Source organism: Citrus sinensis, chromosome 5 (assembly GCF_022201045.2).
Source record: "Citrus sinensis cultivar Valencia sweet orange chromosome 5, DVS_A1.0, whole genome shotgun sequence".
NCBI classification, from domain to species: Eukaryota; Viridiplantae; Streptophyta; class Magnoliopsida; order Sapindales; family Rutaceae; genus Citrus; species Citrus sinensis.
Genome location: NC_068560.1, coordinates 28,150,762 through 28,176,073, shown reverse-complemented (window position 1 = coordinate 28,176,073; position 25,312 = coordinate 28,150,762). Strand labels below are relative to the sequence as shown.

At 34.5% G+C, this 25,312-nt stretch overlaps 1 protein-coding gene and 1 pseudogene across 4 annotated transcripts; both read left to right on the top strand.

The window, feature by feature from the left end:
* The first annotated feature begins 5,530 nt into the window (after positions 1 to 5,530).
* On the top strand, positions 5,531 to 10,351 carry LOC127902139 (putative disease resistance protein RGA3). 4 transcript variants are annotated; one of them, XM_052440828.1, is made up of 2 exons: positions 5,531 to 8,589; positions 10,338 to 10,351. In XM_052440828.1, exon 1 carries the CDS (start codon positions 5,635 to 5,637, stop codon positions 8,536 to 8,538), a length of 2,904 nt encoding a protein of 967 aa, XP_052296788.1. In that variant the 5' UTR covers positions 5,531 to 5,634; the 3' UTR covers positions 8,539 to 8,589; positions 10,338 to 10,351. The 4 variants fall into 4 exon arrangements, with proteins under 4 accessions (XP_052296788.1, XP_052296787.1, XP_052296785.1 ...); XM_052440827.1 differs by lacking the exon at positions 10,338 to 10,351 and adding an exon at positions 9,296 to 9,711; XM_052440825.1 differs by lacking the exon at positions 10,338 to 10,351 and adding an exon at positions 9,283 to 9,711 and having other exon boundaries at positions 5,532 to 8,589.
* A 10,901-nt stretch (positions 10,352 to 21,252) lies between these two features.
* Positions 21,253 to 24,721, top strand: LOC127902417 (putative UDP-glucuronate:xylan alpha-glucuronosyltransferase 4; annotated as a pseudogene).
* The last annotated feature ends 591 nt before the right edge of the window (positions 24,722 to 25,312 follow it).

Here is a 25,312-nt window from a genome sequence, read left to right as displayed (position 1 = left end):
ATATAGTAACCAACAAATATAACAACAAAAATAAAAAGTAAAACGACAGCAACCAGCAAGTATAACAGTAGCAAACAACAAGTAAATTGCAAAATAGCAAGTGAAACAATGGCTGAAAATAGCAATGATCTATAACAAACAAAAAAAAAAGCAAATAAAACAATAACATCTCACATACTAGAATATAAACATCCCACACAGCTTTATCTGCAGTTATAATTTTCTTTTTTGGATCCCAACCAAAGCCACTGCAATCCAGTCCAGTTAACGTCTCATGTATAGTTCAGAATTGCAATTTTAAAGTCTTTATACGGATTCAATGCGTGGTTTTGCTTGTATACCACATCCAGGTAGTTTTGCTTTCGAAGTGGTCTCAAGAGCCCTTAAGTAGTCACTTTTAAAGTTATTGTCTGCATAAAATTTCCCATCATGATACAAGTCTAAAAGAGACTCCACAAGCTTAATATCTTCTTCTAAGGTCCAAAATCTTGATTTTAGAGGCTGTAATGCCATTTACCTGTTAAAACAAAACAAAACAGTAAAAATATAGTCAATTAGGTGTAAAACAATAGCAAACAAAATTTTTAATTTGCACAACCAGGGCATTAAGTAACCAACTTATTCACATGCATAGACATATAAAACTCAATGCATTTACATAAAAATTTCACCAACATTAGACAAATTAAACTCAGATTAAGTTACAGGTGGTAATAAAATAAATCCTACACGTCACATTCAAAATAATATTGTCAATATAGTTTCAAAAGTCTCAATAGATACTAAAATACAACAAAAATTTCAGAAAAATAAAAATAAGTATTACATCCATTTTCCATGTCATCTATCTTGTTCTCCACTAATTATAAATCTGTTGAACAAAGTTTGCCTTCCATACATTCCACTCTTCCGAAGTTTCGATACTCGATATTGTTGCTCTCTACACTTTATTAATTGTCTAATAATGTTCAATTACATCAAAGTCATTATAACAAAATTACTGTGCGGGTCGATCCTTTTTTATTTTTAAAAGAAAATATGGCGTGTCAAACTGATTTGCTGGGCTTAGGCTTGTAGTTATTGAGATTTTTAAAACAATATTTTTTAAGCGGGGGAATTACCTAAGGGCAGAGCAGAGCTTCTTAATTCGGATCTAAAACAATTATTCCATAAGACTAGTAGTTAATTAATTGCCACTAAATACTTACATCTATTATATCATCTACAATGATGGTCATAAGTGTGTTCCTTTTTCTCTTCATTTCCTGATGTATCAATTACAATGTCATCAAACCAATGTGTGCTTTTTTTTTTTTATGTTTTAAATATGTCGAACAAAAACTACTGATTTGTTAAATGGGCAACTGAGATTTTTAAAACAATAATTAGAAGATATTGGCAGTTCTAAGTATCTTCTAAGAAAACTACGAAGATCTATCTTTTAATGAGTATCTTCCAGGTTTGAAAATTATTGTTGGTTGGTTTTGTCCAAAAGAAAAATATTAATTTGAACTGCAGGCTACTTCCAGGAATCTTCATGCAATATTGCAGTACCTGTAACTTATTATTGTTCTTTGTCAAAAAGAAAATAAAGTGTTCACATGTTGCAATTGTAAGGTAATTTCGCAATAAAAGTGTTCACATGTTCAACCCGTCGTTCTCCTATCATTTACGGAAGAATCTTCCCTTTGGGCCTATGAATTCCATTACCTGTAACAATATATTTATATGCCGAGGGAAAAAAGAAAATAAAAGTTTTTGTCTTTTTTGGGCATTACAATTTTGACTCTCCATTTTCATTTTTTTTATATTTATAACACTTTTATTACAACTTGATTTTTTTAAAAAAAATTATATTAAATTTCGAAATGATTAGAAATAGAAGAATATGTAAATATCCAGCTCTAGATGGATCAATTTATACATAATAAGAAATAATTAATAATAGTTTTTTATTTATTATTGTTGCAAAACTAATAGTAAAGATTATTTGATTTTTCACACTTCACAGTCAAAAGTTGTTTAATGCAATTGTAATTTCAGTAAGTCATCTGCAACCAGTTAATGACGGTTGAAAAGTATCTTGTTACCAAATTGGATCCAAGGAGATAGTTATCAAATTTTTACACATGGCATGGCACGCTCCTAATAAATTATTTGTCACGTCATCAACTGTTACCCGTATATTGTATAACAACTTGTTCAATTGTTGAAAAGAGACAAGTTGTTACCGTATATTATTATACAACAACTTGTTCAATTATTGGAAGATAGATTATGATTACGTTGGAGTTGATTTATAATGGAGTATGAATTTCAGCCACACACGCTAAGTGATAAATAATAAAAAATTAATTATAATTTTGATCGTATAATTATAAAAGAATGTTCTAGCTTATAGTGCTTCCAATATATCCTGACCTTTATTAAAAACAGTTCACGTCCATAAGTTATGCGGATTCTTGGCAAATGCTAACTTAGGGGCTCCCATATATTATATAACAGCTTTGTCGAGTTCGTATACCGCGAGAATCGCGGATTGAGGACATGACAGTATTTGCAGTTCACACTGGTAAAAAAAAAATTAAAAAATTAAAAAAAGAAAAAAAAAGAGATATTTCTAAATTGGAATTTGGCTTGCAGTACTGTAAGAATTGGACGAATATGGCAGCATCTTCACCGGATTATTAGCATGTGCTGTCTCGCACAATCATTTCTAAAATATATTTCTTTAATTGATTATTTATGTTAGAATTCTGAGAATTAGAAAAGTAAAAAATAAAATAATAAAATAAAATAATATATTATCTAACAACTTGTTCAATTATTCAAAAAGAGATCAGAGAAAACTTTGTCAAGTTCATATACCGCGTGAGTCGCCGATGTAGGACCTAACAAAAAACAATACATTATTTCCTGTCCACAACTGTATGTCATCTTCACTCTTTGCTGTTATTTTTTTTTAAAAAAAGCAATAATAATAACAACAGGTTATTAACATTAGCATCATAGAAAAAAAAATTTAAAGATTAAACAAATAAAAAATCGTCTTATAAAGTAAATAGGTTTTTTATTTTCTAAAAATTAAAAAAACATCATTTTTATGTTCTCCACTTTTCTTCTGTTGAAAAATTAGAACAAATCATTCTCTATTAGAATTAAATACTATTTAAAAAAAAACTATCCAAACAAATTTTAGATTGCTTCATTATTAAAGAACAAAAAAACCACCAAAACAAAAGCAACACCAAAGGCACGTTAAGATTATAATTTTATTACGTAATAAAATATAAAATATTTTTACATTCACAAACTTTTTTTTTTTAATTTTAGTGAATTTACTTCTCTCCAAGAGAATAGTTGAATATTTAAAATAATATCATAGATTACGTTATATTTGTTAAACTGACCGAGTTTATCGCAGCTATGTCCAAAGCCACGCGCTAAAGATATCTTACTTCGGAAAGCAAATAAAATTGCTAAAAATTCGACACTAACAAATATATATATATATATATATATTCAAATTGATTAATTAAATGAATCGATTATGCATAGAGAGTTAATGATCAAATTGTTTAGTCTAATTGCGCTTTCTCATTGCTAATAATTTCCGAATAATGTTTCAATTACAACAAAGTCGTCATAACAAAAATTACTTTGTTGCTCTATCCCTTTTTTTTTTTTAAATATGTCATGTCAAACTGGTTCGTTGGGCTTTTAGTTATTAAGAATTTTTAAAACAATATTATTTTTTGAACAGGGGAGTTACCCAAGGGCAGGGCAGGGCAGGGCAGAGCGTTTGAATTCGAGTCTGAAAGCCCAACAAATCAGTTTCATATACCGCGTGAATGTTATTATCTGCTGACACGATAATATACATTATGTAACAACTTGTTCAAATTGTTGAAAAGAGAGATAATATATTATACCTATACAACAACTTTTGTCAAGTTCATATACCGTATTATATACGCTGTAGATGAATTATAAAATATTTATGGGCTGTAATGAGAATGAGGAATGAAAATTAAAATAAGTTGTTTATTTGAGTTGTAAGAATTAGAATGAGAATGAGTTGAAATCTCATTGATGTGTTTATTTTATCTTAGAATCGAGGAATCAGAATAAGTTGAATTGTTTCAAGTTACTAAAATACCCTTAGTTAATTATAATAATGACTATTATTATTGTAAAATGATTAATAATAATAATATTATTAAAAGTAATATAATTAATAATTTATCAAAAAACCCTTTGTTAATTATTGTCATTTGATGATGATAATTAAAATAATTAATGAATAAATAAATAATGGTTATAATTAATAAATTGATAACAATGACAACAACAATAATAATAAAATTATTGTTGGTTTTGTCCAAAAGAAAAATATTAATTTGAACTGCCGGCTACTTCCAGGAATCTTCATGCAATCAAGTGTTCACACGTTACAATTGTAAGTTATTATTATTGTAATAACTTAATTAAGCTAAAAATATCATACTCTGGAAAGCAAACAAAATTACTAAAAATTTGACATTAATAAATATATATATTCAAATTGATTAATTAAATGAATAGATTATGCATTAGATTGTGTGATCGATCCGAGGACTAGTGGAATGTTGCAAGAGAGACTAGAGAGTTAATAATCAAAATTGTTTAGCTTAATTAAGCTTTCTCATTGCACTCTACTCTTCATTAATTTCCCAATAATATTTCAATTACAACAAAGTCGTTATAAAATGTGTTACTTTTTCTCTTCATATCCTGATGTTCAATTGCAAAATCATCAAACAACTGTGTTGTTCTTTTTTTTTAAAAAAAAAATATGTCGAACTGAGATTTTTCAACAATAATTAGAATAGACAATCAAAGTTATTTGATTTGTCACACTTCACAACCAAAGTTAGAGATTAAACTCTGAACTCCCACTATCAAAATCTGCTAAAATGACAAAATCTAAGTAAAGTGGTTCGATATGAATCTTAGAATATTATGTGGCAGCGTTTTCATAGTTTAATTTTATGTTCATTCTTTCCTTTCAACTAATTATGCAAACGAGTCAAATTTAAAAAAAAAAAGAAGAAGAAGAAAATAAGAAAGAGATGGTCAGGGTATTTCTAAGCTAATAATACATATATAAAGCAAATGCTTCCAAATCTCAAAATGACGACACGATCATGGGTGATTGTAAAGCAAATGCTTCCAAATCTCAATATGACGACACGATCAAAAATATTATCTAACAACTTGTTCAATTATTTAAAAAGAGATCATAGAAAACTTTGTCAGTTTCATATACCGCGTGAATCGCCGATGTAGGACCTAACAATTTATTATTTCCTGTCCACAACTGTACGTCATTTTCACTCTTTGCTGGTATTAAAAACAAAAAGTAATATTAATAAAAAAAAACAAAAAGTAATAATAATAACAGTATCTTCTTTCACAAGGGGCTGAAATGAAATAAATATTTCTAAATTAGAATTTTGCTTGCAGTACTATAAGAATTGAAAGAATACGGCAGCATCTTCACCACATTATCAGCTCCTTCATTTCTTTCATCATTACTTACTTTTGCAACAATTCACCATCAATTTCTTCTCTCTCTCTTTTTCCTTTTTCACCATGGTTGATGCGATCCTTTCCCCTATCTTGGAGCAGCTGACTTCAATGGCTGTTGAAGAGGCGAAGGAACAAGTGAGGCTAGTAACGGGTGTCGGAAAGGAAGTGAAGAAGCTGACCAGCAGTCTCCGCGTCATTGAAGCTGTGCTCCATGATGCAGAGAAAAGGCAAGTGAAGGAGGAAACTGTCAGACTCTGGCTCGATCAACTCAGATGCACATGTTACGACATGGAAGACGTGTTGGGTGAGTGGAACACTGCAAGGCTCAAACTGCAAATCGACGGAGTGGATGATCACGAGAATGATGCTCTCGTTCCTAAGAAGAAGGTATGTTCCTTCTTTCCTACTGCATCTTGCTTTGCCTGCAAACCACTTGTCTTACGTCGTGACATTGCTCTGAAGATAAAAGAAATCAACGAAACTCTTGATGATATTGCCAAACAGAAAGACATGTTTGGTTTTGTTGTGAATGTTACTAATGAGAGAGCGGATCAACGAGTGCCAAGTATCTCCTCAATTGATGAGTCCGAGATATTTGGTAGAAAAGATGAGAAGAACGAACTCGATGATAGGTTGTTATGTGAGAGTAGTAAAGAACAGAAAGGCCCCTCTATCATCTCACTTGTTGGGATGGGGGGAATAGGCAAAACTACTCTTGCTCAATTTGCCTACAACAACGGTGATGTTGAAAGAAATTTTGAGAAAAGAACATGGGTCTGTGTGTCAGAGCCATTTGATGAGTTCAGGATTGCCAGAGCAATCATTGAGTCTCTAACGCCGGGTTCTGCCAAAGACCTTGTAGAGTTTCAATCTCTCATGCAACATATTGAAGAATGTGTTGCCGGGAAGAAATTTCTTCTTGTCTTAGACGACGTGTGGAATGAAGATTACTATAAGTGGGAACCATTCTACAAATGTTTAAAGAATAGTCTCCATGAAAGTAAAATTTTAATTACCACACGTAAAGAAACAGTTGCCCGTATTATGGGATCAACTCATGTTATCTCTGTCAATGTATTGTCTGAAATGGAATGCTGGTCGGTGTTTCAGTCGTTGGCAATTTCTGGTAAGACCATAGGAAAACGTGAAAATTTAGAAAAAATTGGTAGAGAAATTGTAAAAAAGTGCAAGGGCTTACCTTTAGCTGCAAAGACAATTGCTAGTCTCTTGCGATCTAAAAACACTGAAAAAGAATGGCAAAATATCTTAGAGAATGAGATATGGGAACTAGAAGCAATTGAGAAAGGCCTTTTAGCCCCTCTATTGTTGAGTTACAATGAATTACCCTCCAAGGTAAAGCGTTGTTTCTCATATTGTGCCGTCTTTCCGAAAGACTATGGAATACGGAAGCATAAGTTAATTGAACTATGGATGGCACAAGGTTATCTTAGTGAGAAAGGAGCCAAAGAGATGGAGGATATTGGTGAAGAGTATTTCAACATCTTAGCTAGCCGTTCATTCTTTCAGGATTTTAACAAATATGATGATGGTGAAATCTATAAGTGCAAAATGCATGATATAGTGCACGACTTTGCCCAATATTTATGTAGTAATGAATGTTTAGCAGTAGAAATTCATAGTGGTGAAGAGTTAGCTATTAGCTCTTTCGTGGAGAAAAAAATCCTTCATTTACTGTTAACTCTACGTAGGGGGGCTTCGGTTCCGATTTCCATTTGGGGTAATGTTACAGGATTGCGAGGATTGCGGAGCCTCTTAGTTAAAAGTGATGAATATTCATGGTCTAGTGAAGTTCTACCTCAATTATTTGAAAAATTAACTTGTTTAAGGGCATTAGAATTACAGGTGCGTGAATCGTGGCCGCGTAACAATTTAATCAAGGAAATTCCAACAAATATAGAAAAATTGTTACATTTGAAATACCTTAATTTGAAAGGTCAAAAGAAGATAGAAAAATTACCCGAGACGTTGTGTGAGTTATATAATTTAGAACGTTTAAACGTTGATGATTGTCAAAATCTTAGAGAATTACCTCGAGGGATTGGGAAGTTAAGAAAGCTGATGTATTTACACAATGAAGACACTGGTTGTTTAAGATACTTGCCGGCAGGGATTGGGGAATTAATCAGGCTTCGGAGGGTGAGAGAGTTTGTTGTGGGCGGCGGGTATGACAGAGCATGTAGCCTTGGGTCTCTTCAAAAGCTTAACTTCCTTCAACAATGTGGTATACGTGGGCTGGGTGGTGTGTCAGATGCGGGTGAGGCTGCGAGGGCTGAACTTGAGAAAAAGAAATATCTCGTTGAGTTGGGACTTCATTTTGATCATTTAAGAGATGGGGATGAAGATCAAGCTGGGAGGAGGGAGAATGAGGAGGATGAAGATGAACGGCTTCTTGAAGCCTTGGGACCGCCTCCTAATTTAAAGAAATTAGTGATAGATGAATACAGAGGCAGGAGGAATGTTGTCCCCAAAAATTGGATCACGTCATTAACCAATTTAAGGGTCTTATATCTCAGCTGGTGGAGAAATTGTGAGCATTTGCCTCCTTTGGGAAAATTGCCATCCCTTGAATCTCTTCATATTGAAGGAATGAAAAGTGTGAAAAGAGTGGGTAATGAATTTCTGGGAGTAGAAAGTGATACGGATGGCTCCTCAGTTATTGCCTTTCCCAAATTGAAACAGCTCGCATTTAGTCTTATGAAAGAACTGGAAGAGTTGGATTTCGAGACTGCAATAAAGGGAGAAATCATAATCATGCCACGTCTTTCCTCCTTGGAAATTTGGAGTTGCCGTAAATTAAAAGCACTGCCCGATCACCTTCTTCAGAAGACAGCACTGCAGGCATTGAAGATTTGGGGGGGATGTCATATTTTAGAAGAATGTTACAGAGAGGAGACAGGAGAGGACTGGCCTAAGATACGCCACATTCCCGACATCGAGATTGAGTGAAGTGCGCGGCTGCAATTAGTCAATTACAATCACCCACGGCCACCGCCACGGGTAATTGCTTTCTAGATCTCCTGCATGCATTGCGTGTCTCACTCTATTTTAATTAAAATTAATTAGTAGTTATTTTTTAATCCATTTTAGAAACGAATGGTGAACAGAGGAGGGGATTCAGCAGGGATATATATATATATATGTAATGGTGCTAATAACTCTGGTTAGTAATTATAATTTGTATACGCTTTCCTTCTCGTTTGCTCTCTCTCTACTACCGCTAGAAGGAACTGTCAAGACAGGAGCAGAAACCAACATTTTCTTCAACTCCTGAAAGCTTTTCTCACATTCATCACTCCATTCAAACTTCGCATTCTTTCTGGTCAATCTTGTTAATGGGGCTGCGAGTCTAGAGAACCCATCCACAAATCTTCTGTAATAACCAGCTAAACCTAGGAAGCTCCTGATCTCAGTAACATTAGTTGGTCTTGACCAATTCACCACAGCCTCAATCTTGGCTGGATCAACAAAAATGCCATCTTTAGTAACAACATGCCCCAAAAAGACTATGTAATCATCAAGATTAATGAAGGGATATATATGTAATGGTGCTAATAACTCTGGTTAGTAATTATAATTTGTATACGCTTTCCTTCTCGTTTGCTCTCTCTCTACTCTTCTTCATTAATTTAACAATGTCCATTATAATTAGATATATTTGTCTAACTGATTCATTTGTTTTGTTGGGGAAAGCGATATTTTTCAGCCAAAAAGGAATTACGAAATGGCGTCGCAAAGCAGGAATTGGGGGACGGGCGCGGCGCGTGCTTTTTTAATCTGTTATGTATGTTTTCAGTAATTCGTTTTGTTTTTTTGCGAGCCTTGTATTTGTAAAGAGAATAAATGAGAGAAAGCACAACACAGAGAGAGCTCTTGTGAGGCCAAACCGCTGGGGATTGATTGATTTTGATTTTTTTCTTTTTTAGCTCATCTGAGAGCTTATTATTATTTGTACACTTTTTCATTATATAGTGACTTATTGGTGTCACCACCGGTGGATGTAGGCATATTAATTAATATGTCGAACCACGTAAATTTTTTTGCCTTGTGTTTGTTTATTGTGTTATTTGATTATCATAATCAAATCCTATAAAAGATGATGAAATTTAAATTTTGATTTCACATGGAGTCATAATTTAAAATATAACATGCCTACAATGATCATAACATAAAAAAAAAAAAATTATGTGGGATTCATTTAGAGAATAAAAATTAAAAAAACATCATTTTCCTATTCTCCACTTTTCTAAAATCCAAACAAATTTTAGATTGCTTCATCGTTAAAAAAACAAAGAACACCAAAACAAAGACAATGCCAATTGCATCTTAAGATTCTAATATTATTAGGTAATAAAATTTAAAATATTTTTATCTTTATCAACCTTTATCAACCTTTTTTAAAGCGCGCGGCTGCAATTACAAAATACAATCACCCAGGGCCACCGCCACAGGTAATTGCTTTCTAGATCTCCTGCATGCATTGCGTGCTCACTCTATTTTAATTAAAATTAATTAGTAGTTATTTTTTAATCCATTTTAGAAACGAATGGTGAACAGAGGAGGGGATTCAGCAGGGATATATATATATATATGTAATGGTGCTAATAACTCTGGTTAGTAATTATAATTTGTATACGCTTTCCTTCTCGTTTGCTCTCTCTCTACTCTTCTTCATTAATTTAACAATGTCCATTATAATTAGATATATTTGTCTAACTGATTCATTTGTTTTTTTTTTTTGGGGAAAGCGATATTTTTCAGCGTCGCAGAGCAGGAATTGGGGGACGGGCGCAGCGCGTGCTTTTTTAGTCTGTTATGTATGTTTTCAGTAATTCGTTTTGTTTTTTTTTTTTTTTGCGAGCCTTTGTATTTGTAAAGAGAATGAATGAGGGAAAGCACAACACACAGAGAGCTCTTGTGAGGCCAAACCGTTGGGGATTGATTGATTTTGATTTTTGAGTGTTGATCTTGGTGTTCTTTTTTTTCTTTTTTGGCTCATCTGAGAGCTTATTATTATTTGTACACTTTTTCATTATATAGTGGCTTATTAGTAGCACCCGTGGATGTAGGCATATTAATTAATATGTCGAACCACGTAAATTTTTTTGTCTTGTGTTTGTTTATTGTGTTATTTGATTATCATAACCAAATCTTATAAAAGATGGTGAAATTTTAATTTTGATTTCACATGGAGTCATAATTTAAAAAATAACATAGCTACAATGATCATAACATAAAAAATGGTGAATCGGCGGGTCTATAAAATTTACATAAAAATGAGTCAAATTCAGTTATTAGCTGTGAACATACCAGTAAATGTAACATTCATTGAATAAAAAAAATTTCAAATTACCTTTAGCTAAACGTTTTTAATATGATGTTGTGAAGCTTAGAAAATACATTCATCACGATAAGGTTTTGATGACCGTACGTCGTATCGAGAAAATCACTGAAGTAAAACTCTGGTGGCTGATCAAATTATTTTCATTTTTTTTAATAAAATGACTGACGGTATACATAATTCCAAAACTAGCTAGCGTGCATCTTCTATCAAACTTTCCCTCCACAATTCCTTTCTCCATTAAAAACTTTTATTTTATTTTTTTCAAAATTATTTCCAATGCAAAATTTTTATTATTTTGAATAGTAATATGTATTTATATAAGTAACATTTATAAATTTTATTCTATATTTTTACTTTTATGAATGAAGTGGACTTATATTACAACTGGATTTGATTTTACTTTGAATTTTTGTTTGATAGAATTTTTTCGTTGACTTATTAAAGAATAATCAAAATTTCAAGGCCTCTAAGATTTTGAAACGATTGTGTTTGCGACATCAGCAAGATAATATATCTGTCACAAAACTTTGACACATACATGATCATGTGAAAAAGCATTCTGTCAAAGAAATTCAGTTTTGTAGTAGTGGGATTGGCTTAATCTTCAGCGTAATACATAATGTTGGAATATTTATCGGTTGCCATTTATTTCTTTCCATATTGATTTTGTTGGATTAGAAAGCAACTAATCAATTGCGGGTGATGTGAAATGCCAACTAGAGTTGTGGTTTAATGAAAATCATATGTATGGAAAAAAAATTAAAAGAGGTCATAAACTAGAACAACAATATAATCATATCCAAGTAAAACTTAATAGAGAAATCCTAAGTTCATGCACAAGAGTTGAACTCTATGAATTCTATTCTCAATAATTCGATGCATATAAAATATATACGAGTTTAATGAGTGACGTATGGGTACTAAAAGAGTTAAGTAATAAGTAAATAAAGTAAACCAAGTGACATGACATTGATTCAATATTATTGTATCAACATTTATGAAAGAAATGGTATTAAAAATAAATTGTATGTTGAGTATTGATCTTGTCGTCTCATTATGTTTAGATATCTTAATATTAAATCGATATATGTTGTATCGTTGGTTGATTAAATGTCATATCATTTAAAGTATATCCTTAACTAACTGAATTAATAGCATAAATAATTTATTTCAAGAAGTCTTCGACCAGGTAATGTAAATGAGATTTGCAGCTTTGAGAAGAAACATAATCAAAGGACGGAACTACCTTGCCCCCGTTATACCAAACACCCAATTTTGACATTTTCTTTAACAGTCCCCATTGTTTTTGGTAAATAATAAAAATTTTAAAATTTAAAACTTTTACACAATAAGCCCTAATAAAAATATAATAATTTTAGAATTTTAAAAAATTTAATCGGTATTTTCTTCAACAATCTCTACTGTTTTATGTAATATTAAAAACTATAAATTTCAATAATTTTACAAAATAAACCCCAATTAAAATATGAAAATTTTAAAATTCTAAAAAATTATTCTCTTTCGGTTTTCTTCTCAATCATTTTGTTTTGCTTTGATCTTAATTTATTCATTTATCCAACATATAATTCTTCTAAAATATCAAAAAATAGAGTCTTCTAACCACATAATTAGATTAATTTCTTGAACTCAAAATCTCATAAAAATAATGCTTGCATTCTCTTAAAAGAGATCTATTGTGTTTATTTTTATTTATTTTTACTACTATAATAAGGAAAGAACTATATCTTGCTCTTTTTAATAAAATCTTAACAATTAGGGCATGTTGAATGCGGTTAAAGATGGTGACATATGTTTATTTTACTAAAATGTAATTCCAATATAGTGTTTGGCACGAATAAGTAAATTAAGAATAATAGAGTTTGTGCCAACCAAATTATCATATGATAATTAATTTTTTACCCTAAGGGGACCCTTTGAATAAATTTTTTAGACTAAATTTATATCTTATACTAACAATTATAGGGTTATTTGATGTTGAGCAAATTTATAGAAATAAATAAAAGTTAAGTTTCATTATTTAATTAAAATAATTATTTATCCTTATAAGATCTTAAATGGTAAAACATTAAATGGGTATTTTATTTAAAAAAAATTATATTAGAAAATGGGATTTTTTGTAATTGATATTTTAAATAAATGGATGTGGGGAGTATTTTAGCTAGTTAAAATAATCCATCCATATTTTTGTATATCTAAATATATTCATTTATTAAATTACTTGGACCCATATAAAGATCATAAAATATTTTGATGAACCTATGTGTCAAAATCTTGAAATTTAGTTTTTTTTTTATGAAACAAGAGGGGCTGCAGCGTTAATAACCAACTAATTATATCGTTGCCGTTAGAATAGCTTTTGCAACTCTTGAGTTGAATCCAATGGTTAGATCACAAAAAGACAAAAAATGAGGTACCAAATCACGGTTACAAGTTAGCTGTACCCATATTTCAAACGTAGAATATTAAAACGTAACTATCATATTATCATTCTTGTTTTTTAAATCTGAATAATAGAGAATGCAATTTTAGAAGTCAACTTTAATGAGATCGCATACCAATTCCAATATTTAATCAAATCTTGACCGTCCCTCAATCAATCAACGGTGCGAAACAATTAGTGGATCCACATATGAGCCATGGCTAAGTACAATAATGGCAATAGTTTAATTAAATATTATATTAAAATAGAATAATTGATATTATTCTTAGTTAGGTTACATTATAATTTTTAATAGACTTCTAAGCATTCCAACTAAAATAAAAAATTGTGGCGTGGCTACATGTTATGTCTATTGATGAAGTCACGAAAGATTGACCAAGACAACAGAGGTAATTTCCCTAAACTGATTTGGTTTCTACTGAGCAAGGTTGCACATATTTTGATGATACCATGGGTTACGTTATATTTGTTAGACTGACCAAGTTCATGACAGTGACTCCCGAAGCCACACACTAACTCAACGATAATTTTAGAATATTATCAAAATACTTGGGGTATTTATTATATCTATTAAAAATCCACAATTTCAAATCGATTAATTCCATATGATAAAAAAGAAATTGATTTTGGATAGAAATATTTCATTTGATAGAACCATTGTACTGGCTGTGATTACGAAACTTTAAGAATGCCATTAGATGATCATATTTAATTGAAAATTTTTAACTATTTATCAGTGTCTAAATTATGCCCTCAATGATTTAGTCAAATAATTTTCAAGTACTGTTATTTAACTAGCTAATAGATTTTGAATTTTAAGGGAGGTAAAGGCTAAAAAAAATCGATTTAGATTTAATCCAGTCTCCATTCTTTTAAAAAATGAACTTTAAAAAATTATAATATTTTTAAATCAACTTAATTTTATTATTAAGCATGCAGGAAACCTCCGAAAATATTGGACGTGGAAAAAACCCTAGTTTCGGAGGCACTTTTCATCCGCCGTTTAGGGAGGCTAGAACGACTAAAAAGGCAAGGTTTCGGGATGAGGAAGGAGCTGGTGATCAGCCCGTGCAGGTTTCGTACAAAGAAACCTTAGTAAACTCTTCGCCAGCAATGGAGAACGGATATGGAGACGGAGCTCTGGACTGGGATTTTGAGGAAGGAGATGTGATTGAGGAGAATGATGGACCTATGCCGTCAATAACATTCTCGGCTAGGATCCATGAGAAGTTGAGTGAACCGTGGAGGAATTCTGTTGTAGTGAAACTTCTTGGCCGGACAATCGGCTATAGGGCTCTCTGCACAAGATTGAACGTCATGTGGAAAACAACCATGAGTTTTTCAGTGATTGATTTAGAAAACAATTATTTTTTGATTCGTTTTCGTTCAAGTAATGATGCTCTCGATGCTTTAACTAAGGGGCCTTGGCTGATAATGGGGCACTATTTAACGGTACAGCCATGGACACCCAGTTTCGACTTCACTAAAACGGATATTAATCAAGTCACTGTATGGATTCGACTGCCTGGTCTTGCTGTCCATCTATATGATCGAAAAATTCTGCAAAAGCTTGGAGATTTGGTGGGAACGGTGATTAAAATTGATGCGAATACAGCCTCTTCCATACGAGGACGTTTTGCTCGAGTTGCAGTCACAATCTCTTTGGATAAGCCGCTGGTGTCTCAGTTCGTTTTGGATGGAAAGATTCAAAAGGTGGAGTATGAAGGTTTGCCGGTGATCTGTTTTAAATGTGGGAGATATGGACACAATAACAACAATTGCAAGGAAGCTGGTGTAGCGAATGATGATGGAAATCCCCCCCAGCCTGCTATGCAACGTCAGGAAGACCATGTTCGTCAGAAGTTTGGCTGTCATGATTATAACAATGTGGAACCCTTTGGCCCTTGGATGATTGCCACGAGAAAGGGCAGGCGAACAAACGTTGGCATGGAGAAAAATAGTGAGTTAAACCGTAACCGAGAGCCGATTGGGGTCAGCACTTCAAGATTTCATGTTTTGGCTCAAGATTCAGATGAGCAGGAGGATCCCGCCCATGCAGCGGATCAGGATGGCCCATCTACTTCACGCCGAATGAATATGTCTGATCTGAACCCCATTTTTACCTCTCATCAAGAGCCAATGGCAAGACATGGATTAAGGCGTAAGCCTCGTAACAAGGTAGTGATTACAAAACCTCAAGGGCAGAACATGGCAACCTCATGCAATCCTCTCCAGAACCCGTTCCAGTCAAATGGTTTTCCGACAAGCGAGAAGGACGTAAATCACACACCCCATGCAAACCAAAATCATACCCCTTTTGTGACGTCTCGGTTTGCAGCTGAGCTCCAACAAGTCTCTCACATTGCCTCCACTTTGGACTCAACGAAGCACACTGTAGTTTATTGCTCGCCACAAACATTACCCCCGGGGGATGGAAGGGAAGTGGACATTGAGCATAGAGCTCGGCAGGGAACAGACCCCCAGCATACCTCTGATCCGCCAGACTTTCGAAACACAACATGTGCTAATATTGTTGAGAATGCCCGGATGCACCCTGAGCAGTCTAGGAGTGGAACCGATGAGGCTGCAATGTCGGAGGGAGAGGAAACGGTGGTTCAAGAAACTCCCATGGCGTTGATGGCTGATATTATAGATCAGCAAAACTAAGGTTCTTTCATCCCCTATTGGAATTTTTTATGTCAGATAGCATCATGTTCTGGAATGTTCAAGGGGCGGCTTCGAATACTTTTCGCCGTGCTTTTAAGACGTTTGTTAAGAATTATAATCCTTCCCTGGTGGTGTTGATGGAACCTCGTATCAGTGGAAGAAAAGCAGATGATTTTATTAGGAACAGTGGATTTGATTATTCCCACCGTGTGGAGGCAGAAGGTTTTGCTGGGGGTATTTGGCTGCTTTGGCAGAATGTTATAGAGGTGGAGGTGCGGTTAAATCATAAGCAATTTATTCATTTCAAGATCAGCAAAAATAAGAACTTTGTGTCGTGGATAACGGCTGTCTATGCTAGTCCAAATCCTATGGTGAGGAAACAGCTATGGAATCACTTGGATAGCCTTGCTTTATCTGTCAAAGAACCTTGGCTGATTGGTGGCGACTTTAACTCTATATTGTACGCATCAGAGAAGCAGGGGGGAGCTGCATTACAATCAAGAGGGTGTGGCTTGTTTCGGCAGTGGTTTGATGACAACCAAATTTATGATTTAAAGTTCAAAGGCCCTCGCTTCACATGGTCTCGTGGCTTTCTCCTTAAAAGGCTAGATAGAGCCTTATGTAATAATGAGTGGCTTTTAAAGTTTACAGATAACTCAGTACTCCATCTGCCAAAAGTTGCTTCGGATCACAGACCGGTTCTAGTTCGCTTTGGAAGAATTGTACGGGGACATCATGGGAATAGACCGTTTCGATTCTTGGCTTCTTGGTTAACACATGATCAGTTTAATAATTTTGTTAAGCAGACGTGGGATCCTCAAGCTTCTTATAGTGATGCGGCATCCACTTTCGTCAAAGATGTTAAAGTTTGGAATCGAGAGGTTTTTGGGAATATTTTTCAGCGAAAACGTGTCTTAATGGCTCGAATTAACGGAATTCAAGCAGCTTTGGAGAAGTATAGTTCGAGGGGATTAATGCGCCTAGAGGCACAGTTGCGGAAAGATCTGGAGATTGTGATGGGGCAGGAGGAGATTCTTTGGTGGCAAAAATCAAGGAAGGATTGGATTATGCATGGGGATAGAAATACTAGATTCTTCCACCAAAAAACTATTGTCCGTAGGCGATGGAATAGAATTGAAGCCATCCAGGACAGTTCGGGAAATTGGCTTTATAATGAGGAAGAAATCCGAAATCATGCAATGGGGTATTTTTTAGATTTATTCACAAGTGAGGTGGTAAACCCCTGCACTTATTTTGTCCCAAATTATTTCCCTAATCCGGTAGCTTTTGATATTGATTGTGTCGCTAACCCAGTTTTGGAAGAAGAGGTCAAGAATGTCGTTTTTAGTATGAAGCCGCTTAAGGCTCCAGGTACAGACGGGTTGCAAGCTATCTTCTATCAGTCTCAGTGGGCAGTGGTTGGGCCTTCCTTCTGCAAGTTTATTGTTGACATTTTTAACTCTGGTAAGATCCCTAAAGAGGTCAATACTACTCTTTTAGTGTTGATCCCTAAAGTGGAGCATCCTACTAGTTTAAAAATGTTTAGACCTATCAGCTTATGTACAGTAGCATATAAAACTGTGACTAAAATAATTGCGAACCGCTTGCAAGTTATACTGCCTGAAATTATAGGCCCCCATCAAACCAGTTTTGTTCTTAGCCGCCACATTATCGATAATATTGTTGTGGCCCAAGAAGTAGTTCATTCTATGCGTCGGAAGACAGGCAAGCGAGGGCTTATGGCTATCAAGGTCGATCTTGAGAAGGCTTACGATCAGCTCAATTGGTCGTTTATCTTTGAAACTCTTCAGCTGGCTGGTTTTCCGATTAAGCTATCTAGGCTCATCATGGAGTGTGTTACTACAGTCAAAATGAGCATTTTGTGGAATGGAGAGGCTACAAAGGAATTTTCCCCAGGGAGAGGAATTCGACAGGGAGATCCTTTATCTCCATACATTTTTGTGCTTTGCATTGAGCGTTTAAGTCATGGTATTTCTCAAGCTGTGAGGGAAGGCTTTTGGAAACCGATCCGGTTGGCCAAACATGGAACTCCCCTAACTCACCTTTTTTTCGCTGACGATTTACTTTTATTTGCAGAAGCCTCAATTGATCAAGCCTATATCATTGACGAAGTTTTGGAGAATTATTGCCGAAGCTCTGAAGCAAAGGTTAATAAATTGAAAACCAAAGTTTTTTTCTCTAAAAATGTATCAATTAGAGATGGCCGGCTTATTGGTGACACATTGGGTTTTTCGGCTACTAAGGATTTGGGTTCTTACCTTGGCATGCCTCTAATCCACTCGCGGGTGAATAAAGCTACATATCAGTCCATTTTGGATAAGGTGGACATGAGGCTTACTGGATGGAATGCCGCACATTTATCTTTTGCTGAAAGAGTAACTTTGGCGCAATCAATGGTTCAGGCAATGCCTATTTATGCAATGCAAACAGCTTTACTTCCCCCCCCGGTGCGCCAGAAAATTAACACGACATGTCGCCAGTTTATTTGGGATGGAAAATCGAAGAGGCATAAGCTTAGTATGGTGGGCTGGGACAGAATTTGTAAGCCAAAGGCTCACGGAGGTTTGGGATTTAAAGAGTTGGATGTGATGAATCAGGCGTTGTTGATGAAGCTAACGTGGGAAGTTGTTTCGAATTCGGACAAATTATGGGTAAAGGTGTTTTGTTCTAAATATGGCTTGGATCTTGGAAACTTACCGCTTACTCTTCCGGAGAAACAAGGGTCTCGAATTTGGATGGCTATAAGGAAAACATGGGCAGACACCATGCATGGAGCTCGCTGGTCAGTTTGTAACGGGGAGAGAGTTCGGTTCTGGTCTGACTGTTGGGTAACAAAGCACGAACCCTTGATAAATCTTGCCATCCTGCCAATCCCGCACGAGTGCATCAATGATTCGGTGAGTGAGTATGTCACTGAAAATGGGGGCTGGAATTGGCCGAGTTTTGAGCAATTGCTACCTAACTTTATCCTTATGAAAATTGCATCAATTATGCCTCCAGCGCCTGAACTAGGTGTTGATAAAATTTTTTGGAGTTTTGATCACAGAGGCATCTTTACTGTCCGTTCAGCATATGACTCCATCTGCAGCCATAACCCCGCCATCAAAGAAGAAATGTGGAGCCTTGCATGGTCGTGGAAGGGACCACAGTCGGTTCGGCTTTTCCTCTGGCAGATTATGCATGGCAGCTTAAAAACTCATGGCGAATTAGTTCGACGTCATATTCCCGTGTCAATGGCATGTGATAGGTGTGGGGCTCCGGTTGAAGATATTCTTCATGCTTTGAGAGATTGCCCGTGTATCAAACGGGTATGGTTGTGTCTTGTTTCAGAGGGTGATTATAACTCTTTCTTTCACGATAATCTCCGAGACTGGATTATAGCAAATCTTCAGAACAAGTCAAAGCCTGCTTCTCACATTCCTTGGGAGTGTGTTTTTGGGGTGGCCGTTTGGAGATTATGGTTCTGGAGAAATCATTTCATGATCAAAGGAAAATTGGTGGATAGCTCAGCAATCATTATGGATGTTATGGCTAAAGCAAATGAAATTCATAGAATTAATTTTTCTCATATGAGGCAGCAACCGAGGAGAAGAGAGATGTTTGTCGGCTGGCAGGTTCCTACATGGCCTTGGTGCAAATTAAATACGGATGGTTCCGTTCGAAATTCAAGTGATGCAGGAGCTGGTGGTGTTATTTGTGATTATGTTGGAAATTGGATTTCGGGATTTTGTATGAATATTGGGGAGTGTACGGTGGTTATGGCGGAGCTATGGGGTCTTTATCAAGGGCTACTCTTGGCATGGGAGGCTGGCATAAAATGGCTATTAGTGGAAGTGGATAGTCTGTGTGTTACGCAAATGATTTCTAAGCAGGTAGTCGTGCCCAATGTTTCCTATGCTTTAGTGGTTGCAGTACGGGATCTTCTTAATAGGAACTGGCAAGTCTGTCTAACCCACATCTATCGGGAAGCGAATTCAGTTGCAGATTTCATGGCCAATATGGCTCTTTCTCTCCCTAATGGGATGCATTTATTTACTAGCCCGCCTGTGGGCATTTATTCAGCTATTTTGTATGACATGATTGGGGTTGCTAAACCCCGTATTGTTCCGATTTAGCTCTTTTTACAGAGCCCTTATTAATCAAAAAAAAAAATGAACTTTAAAAAAATACCTAGATTGTAGGGGGGAGAGGGAGAGAGAGAGAGTAGTATATAAAAGGAACTTTTTATATAGCGTTTAGTTTACATAAGTATATTTTGTTACACTTTTTGTTATTATTCAAAAAACCTCATTCTTATGTACCACTTAGCTCACATGGGTAGGAGAAAATTAAGTTACCATTCAATTATATTATAATTAACTTTAAAAAAAAATCTCATTATTGACTTATGTATGATACATAATTTTCTTATTATTGGTTACGAATAATTTGCTTATATGATCATATTGTTCGTACGAATTTCTTTGCTTCACTAAGGAAAGACTTTGAGTTTGGACGTAATTTTTTTTCGAACTGAAGGTGGATCTCAAATTTCTTACCTTACCATATACAAAGAGTAAGAATTTTTAAGAATTTATAAGTCTTAGATAGTTGCGTATAATTTATTTTACTTTGTTAATTTTTACAATTATATTATTTCATTTCGATCAAATTATGTATATCTAATCTTATACAAATAACTTTTCTCTTACGTGCACTAAATAATTTTTTTGTGTAGCGTAAAAGATTTTATTCATAATTTGACGGGTCTTGTTACCTTGCAAAATAAAGTAACAAATATAAGTAAATAACAATTGTTTGATAAAAATCTAATGGCCGCATAAATATAAGATAAAAATAGTAAAATTTGTGGAGAGTCGGAAATGGGTAACAAGTGTATTATGTTTGTTGCCTTCTTATGTAGGATATCGTAAGCCTAATTTGACAAGTTAGAAGTACATTTTAATCTTAATAATAATAAAAAAGGAAATACATTTAGTAAACCTACCCACGCGCATCAAATGCGTGTGATAAAATACCTACACATAAGAAGACAATTTGACAAAGCTCAACATGCTGCAATGCAATCTTTTCATTCCAATTCGATGCTTTGGATATAACTTAAAACAAAATGTCGACTCAAAACAAATCTTTCAACTTTCAACAAAGATGTGAAGCAAAATTCAATCAAATGGCTGCAGCTTCATCATCATCTTCTTCTAACAAACCCAAAAATTTCAGTCAAAAGCTCTTCATAATCTCTCTTCTTCTCCTCTCCTTCTCGCTTTTCCTTATCGTTTTGTCGTTCAAACCTAAACAACAACCCCATTTGGCTTACGAGCCAAATAATAAATACAATACTAACCACTTAATACACAGACCCAAATGGCTCGATATTGTCGAAAAACACATCAACGGTCACAAAATTAAAGTTGGTTTAGTAAATATAAACGACGACGATGATGATGGCGTACGTGGTGACATGCATTTTGAAACTGTTCACGTACGTTTCGACCATGTGGGTGAGGATAAAAAGTGGGAAGACTTTTTCCCGTAGTGGATTGATGAAGATCACAAATGGGCCCCACCGGCGTGCCCGGAGATACCCATGCCGGCGCAGGATTACGGGTACCTCGACGTGATAGTGGCTAGGGTTCCCTGCCGAGGAGATGGAGATGGAGGTGGTGGGATGGGGGATGTGTTTAGGTTGCAAGTGAATCTCGTGGTGGCGAATCTAGCGGTGGAGAGTGGGTGGTTGAAACCTGATGTTGATCGGCCGGTGTACGTTGTCTTTGTGGGTTCTTGTGGGGCCATGGTGGAGATGTTCAGGTGTGATGATCTTGTGGAGCATGCAGGGGATTATTGGGTTTATAAGCCTGACTTGAGGAGATTAAAACATAAAGTATTGCTGCCTGTTGGGTCATGCCAAATTGCTCCTGCTTATGCTCAAACTGGTGAGTTTTGCTTCTTTTTTTTTTTTTTTCCCTGGTTTCTCGAAAACATTTTGTTTGTGTTTTAGATAGCGAGTAGTTTGGAAACTGAAGAAAATTTGGTCATCACTTGAAGAAGAAAATCCCCTGAACAATTTTCTAACCAAATGCTAACTTACTGTTTGTACTCAGTTCCAAGAATTTTACAATGTTATATGCATTAAAATGTGACTTAAAATTTCGTAAAAATATTTATGAATCTGTAGTTGTTGTTCTTGTTGCTTGTCATATTTCTTGATTATTTACGAAGTAGTATTTAGGCTCTTATTGTTATTTTTTTTCCTACTTTAATGGTCGCTTATATAGGCTAATCTATAGTGAGAACAAAAATATTATGATTTTAATCGATATGTTTTGGAGTTTATTCTAGAGGATAGAGTCTTAAATTTTAATGAAAGCTTGCTGCATATAAAAAAATATAAAATGTTCACAAGAAATGGATGCAGGAGATTTTATTTTATTTTTCTTCGGAAATTTGAGGTGTTCTGAGGGGAAAAAAAAGGTTAGTGGGTGATTTATCTGGTCATGGTGGGTCATTAATTTACTGCTTTCTTTTGTTTCAAATTTTAGTAAATTATTCGTTCAGCATTAATAAATGAGACAAATCCAAATTAAATTTGCACAACTCGTGCACAAGTGTAATTGGTTTAAATTTGACCGGTTCTTTAATTTTGATATCCTTAAAGAGTTGTATTAATCTACAGACACAGAATGTATACAGGCAGCAGTCATGATTCTGATTGTATGAAAATTTGCCAAGGCATCAAAATTTGGTAACTCAGCCAACATAAATCAATTTCCTAATTAAGACTTATGTGGCATTAGAGAATTGCACTTTCAATTTCCGTGAAAGTATTACCTAATCCGGACGCCACGACTTCTTCAAAACCTTCATATGTAATTCATTTTTCTTAATTTTGCAAAATTAACCTAAAATTAATATTTGAGTGCTTTTATTTTGATTTACAGGCAAAGAAATATGGAGATATTTTATGTCACAAGCAAGACTAGCAAAACTGAACTACACAACGTACCATCAAAGAGAAGCTTATGTAACCGTCCTACATTCATCAGAAGCTTATGTATGTGGTGCAATAGCTTTAGTGCAAAGCATAATCCAAAAAAACTCGACTAGAGATCTCGTTCTCCTTCATGATAAATCAATAAGCGGCAAGTCTCTCCGCGGCCTGAGAGCTGCCGGATGGAAAACCAAGTGGATTTTGCGCATACGTAGCCCCTTTGCCAAGAAAGATTCATACAATGAGTGGAATTATAGCAAGCTTAGAGTATGGCAACTCACTGAATATGATAAAATTATCTTCATTGATTCTGATCTTTTAGTACTCAAAAACATCGATGAATTCTTCTTTTACCCTGAATTATCAGCAGCAGGAAATGACAAAGTGTTGTTCAATTCTGGGGTGATGGTGATTGAGCCATCATTGTGCAAGTTTGAAGATATGATGCTCAAAAGCTTTAAGGTTTCGTCATACAATGGAGGTGACCAGGGATTTCTTAATGAAGTGTTCACATGGTGGAATAATAATTCGTCCCAAGCCACATTGATTTTTTTACTGCACAATCCTTTGTACCACATCGTTAATTAAATTGATATCTCAACTATCCAATCAATTTAATAATATCTTATTCCTTGATCCTTACTGGTTTTCTCTAATGATCATTTTCAACAAACTAAATATGTTGACACACTCTGGCTAGAGAATTCTATGATCAAGTGCCGAAAACCCATCAAGAGATGTGTTGTACAAATTCTATATTGTTAATCCATAACTCCAATACTCATAATTGCTCCCACCAAGATACCGGGTAATCTTGACCACAAGGATGTGTCGTGCCCATTGGTAACTCAAATGGAATAACAATTACAATCATGAAATCATAATTAACTCAAGATTAAGATTACAATAAAATCAACGCCTATGAGATTTAATAAGTCTGACAATTATTATAAAGTTAATTAAATATCATATGTGATCCTGTTCAATGTAGTCGTACTACATCAATAAATTCATATATGATTAAGACAAATCATTCAATGAATTTATTACATTTTATACCTAAATAAAGTGCCCAACTTTATTTATCAACTGCGAACTAAATTTATTTAATCATAAGATAACTTATATTTATATCTTCTGTGAATCCACATAGTGATCACATAAATACATATAATATGATTAAATGGACTTTAATACAAATATTAATGCAATTAAGATATTTGAATAAAATACCTCATTTATTTTATTAATCAGAAAATTATTTATTACAATTAAATAAACACATATGCTTTTAAAGAGCATATTTTCCCAACAGTTTTCAAAGCAAGACGATAAGGAACATCAAGTGGGTGATGGTCTTTATGCAATTCATTATCTGGGGTTAAAGCCATGGATGTGTTACAAGGACTATGATTGCAATTGGGACATGGTGAGTCGCCATGTATTTGCCAGTGATTCAGCTCATAAGAAATGGTGGCAAATTTATGATGCAATGCCTAAAAAATTGCAACAGTACTGTGCATTAACAAAGCATATGGATAAAAGGATTAAGAAATGGAGAAGAATTGCTGAGAATGCAAGTTTGGCCAATGGGCACTGGAAGATTAAGCCGAAAGATCCCAGGCAATATCATATTGTTGATAACAAATGAAGGACGAGTGAAATTCTTTTAATTTTTTTTAATATAGCATCATTATTTATGTTGTTTGTTCCGATCAAGAAAACTGAAAGCAAGGAAATACAACAATACAAGATTGAGTAGCAAAATTTCATAATTGTATGGTTTAGCAACAAACACTACCACAAAACATGACAAAGATGACGTGTAATACACGACGCGCATGCTATTAATTGTCATCTATTAGTTTAGATGACTTTTATTTATTTTTTAACGTCATCTATTATAAAGTTACTTTTACTTACAATATAAAAATGACTCATCGCTAAATAATAAGTCATCTTTAATTAAATAAAAGGTGTCCTTACTTTTAAAATTTCTCATTTATTTTCAAGTATAAAAACTCAACCTTCCCTTTTATTTTCTCTGTCTCCAACGAAATATGAACTCCCTCTTGTCTCCCTCAATTATTCTGAAATTTCAGGATCTTTGCCCGTAAAATTCCCTTTTCCCTACATAAAACATCTTCTTGTCTTTCGCTTCCAAGTTACAAACCCCGAATTTCACCCATTATTTATACAGCCTCAAAATAGTAAACCCTAACTGTTCACACATGGTTGAAGC

Excerpts from the sequence above, each read along its gene's own strand:
- LOC127902139 (XM_052440828.1), top strand. The coding sequence starts at position 5,635 with ATGGTTGATGCGATCCTTTCCCCTATCTTGGAGCAGCTGACTTCAATG.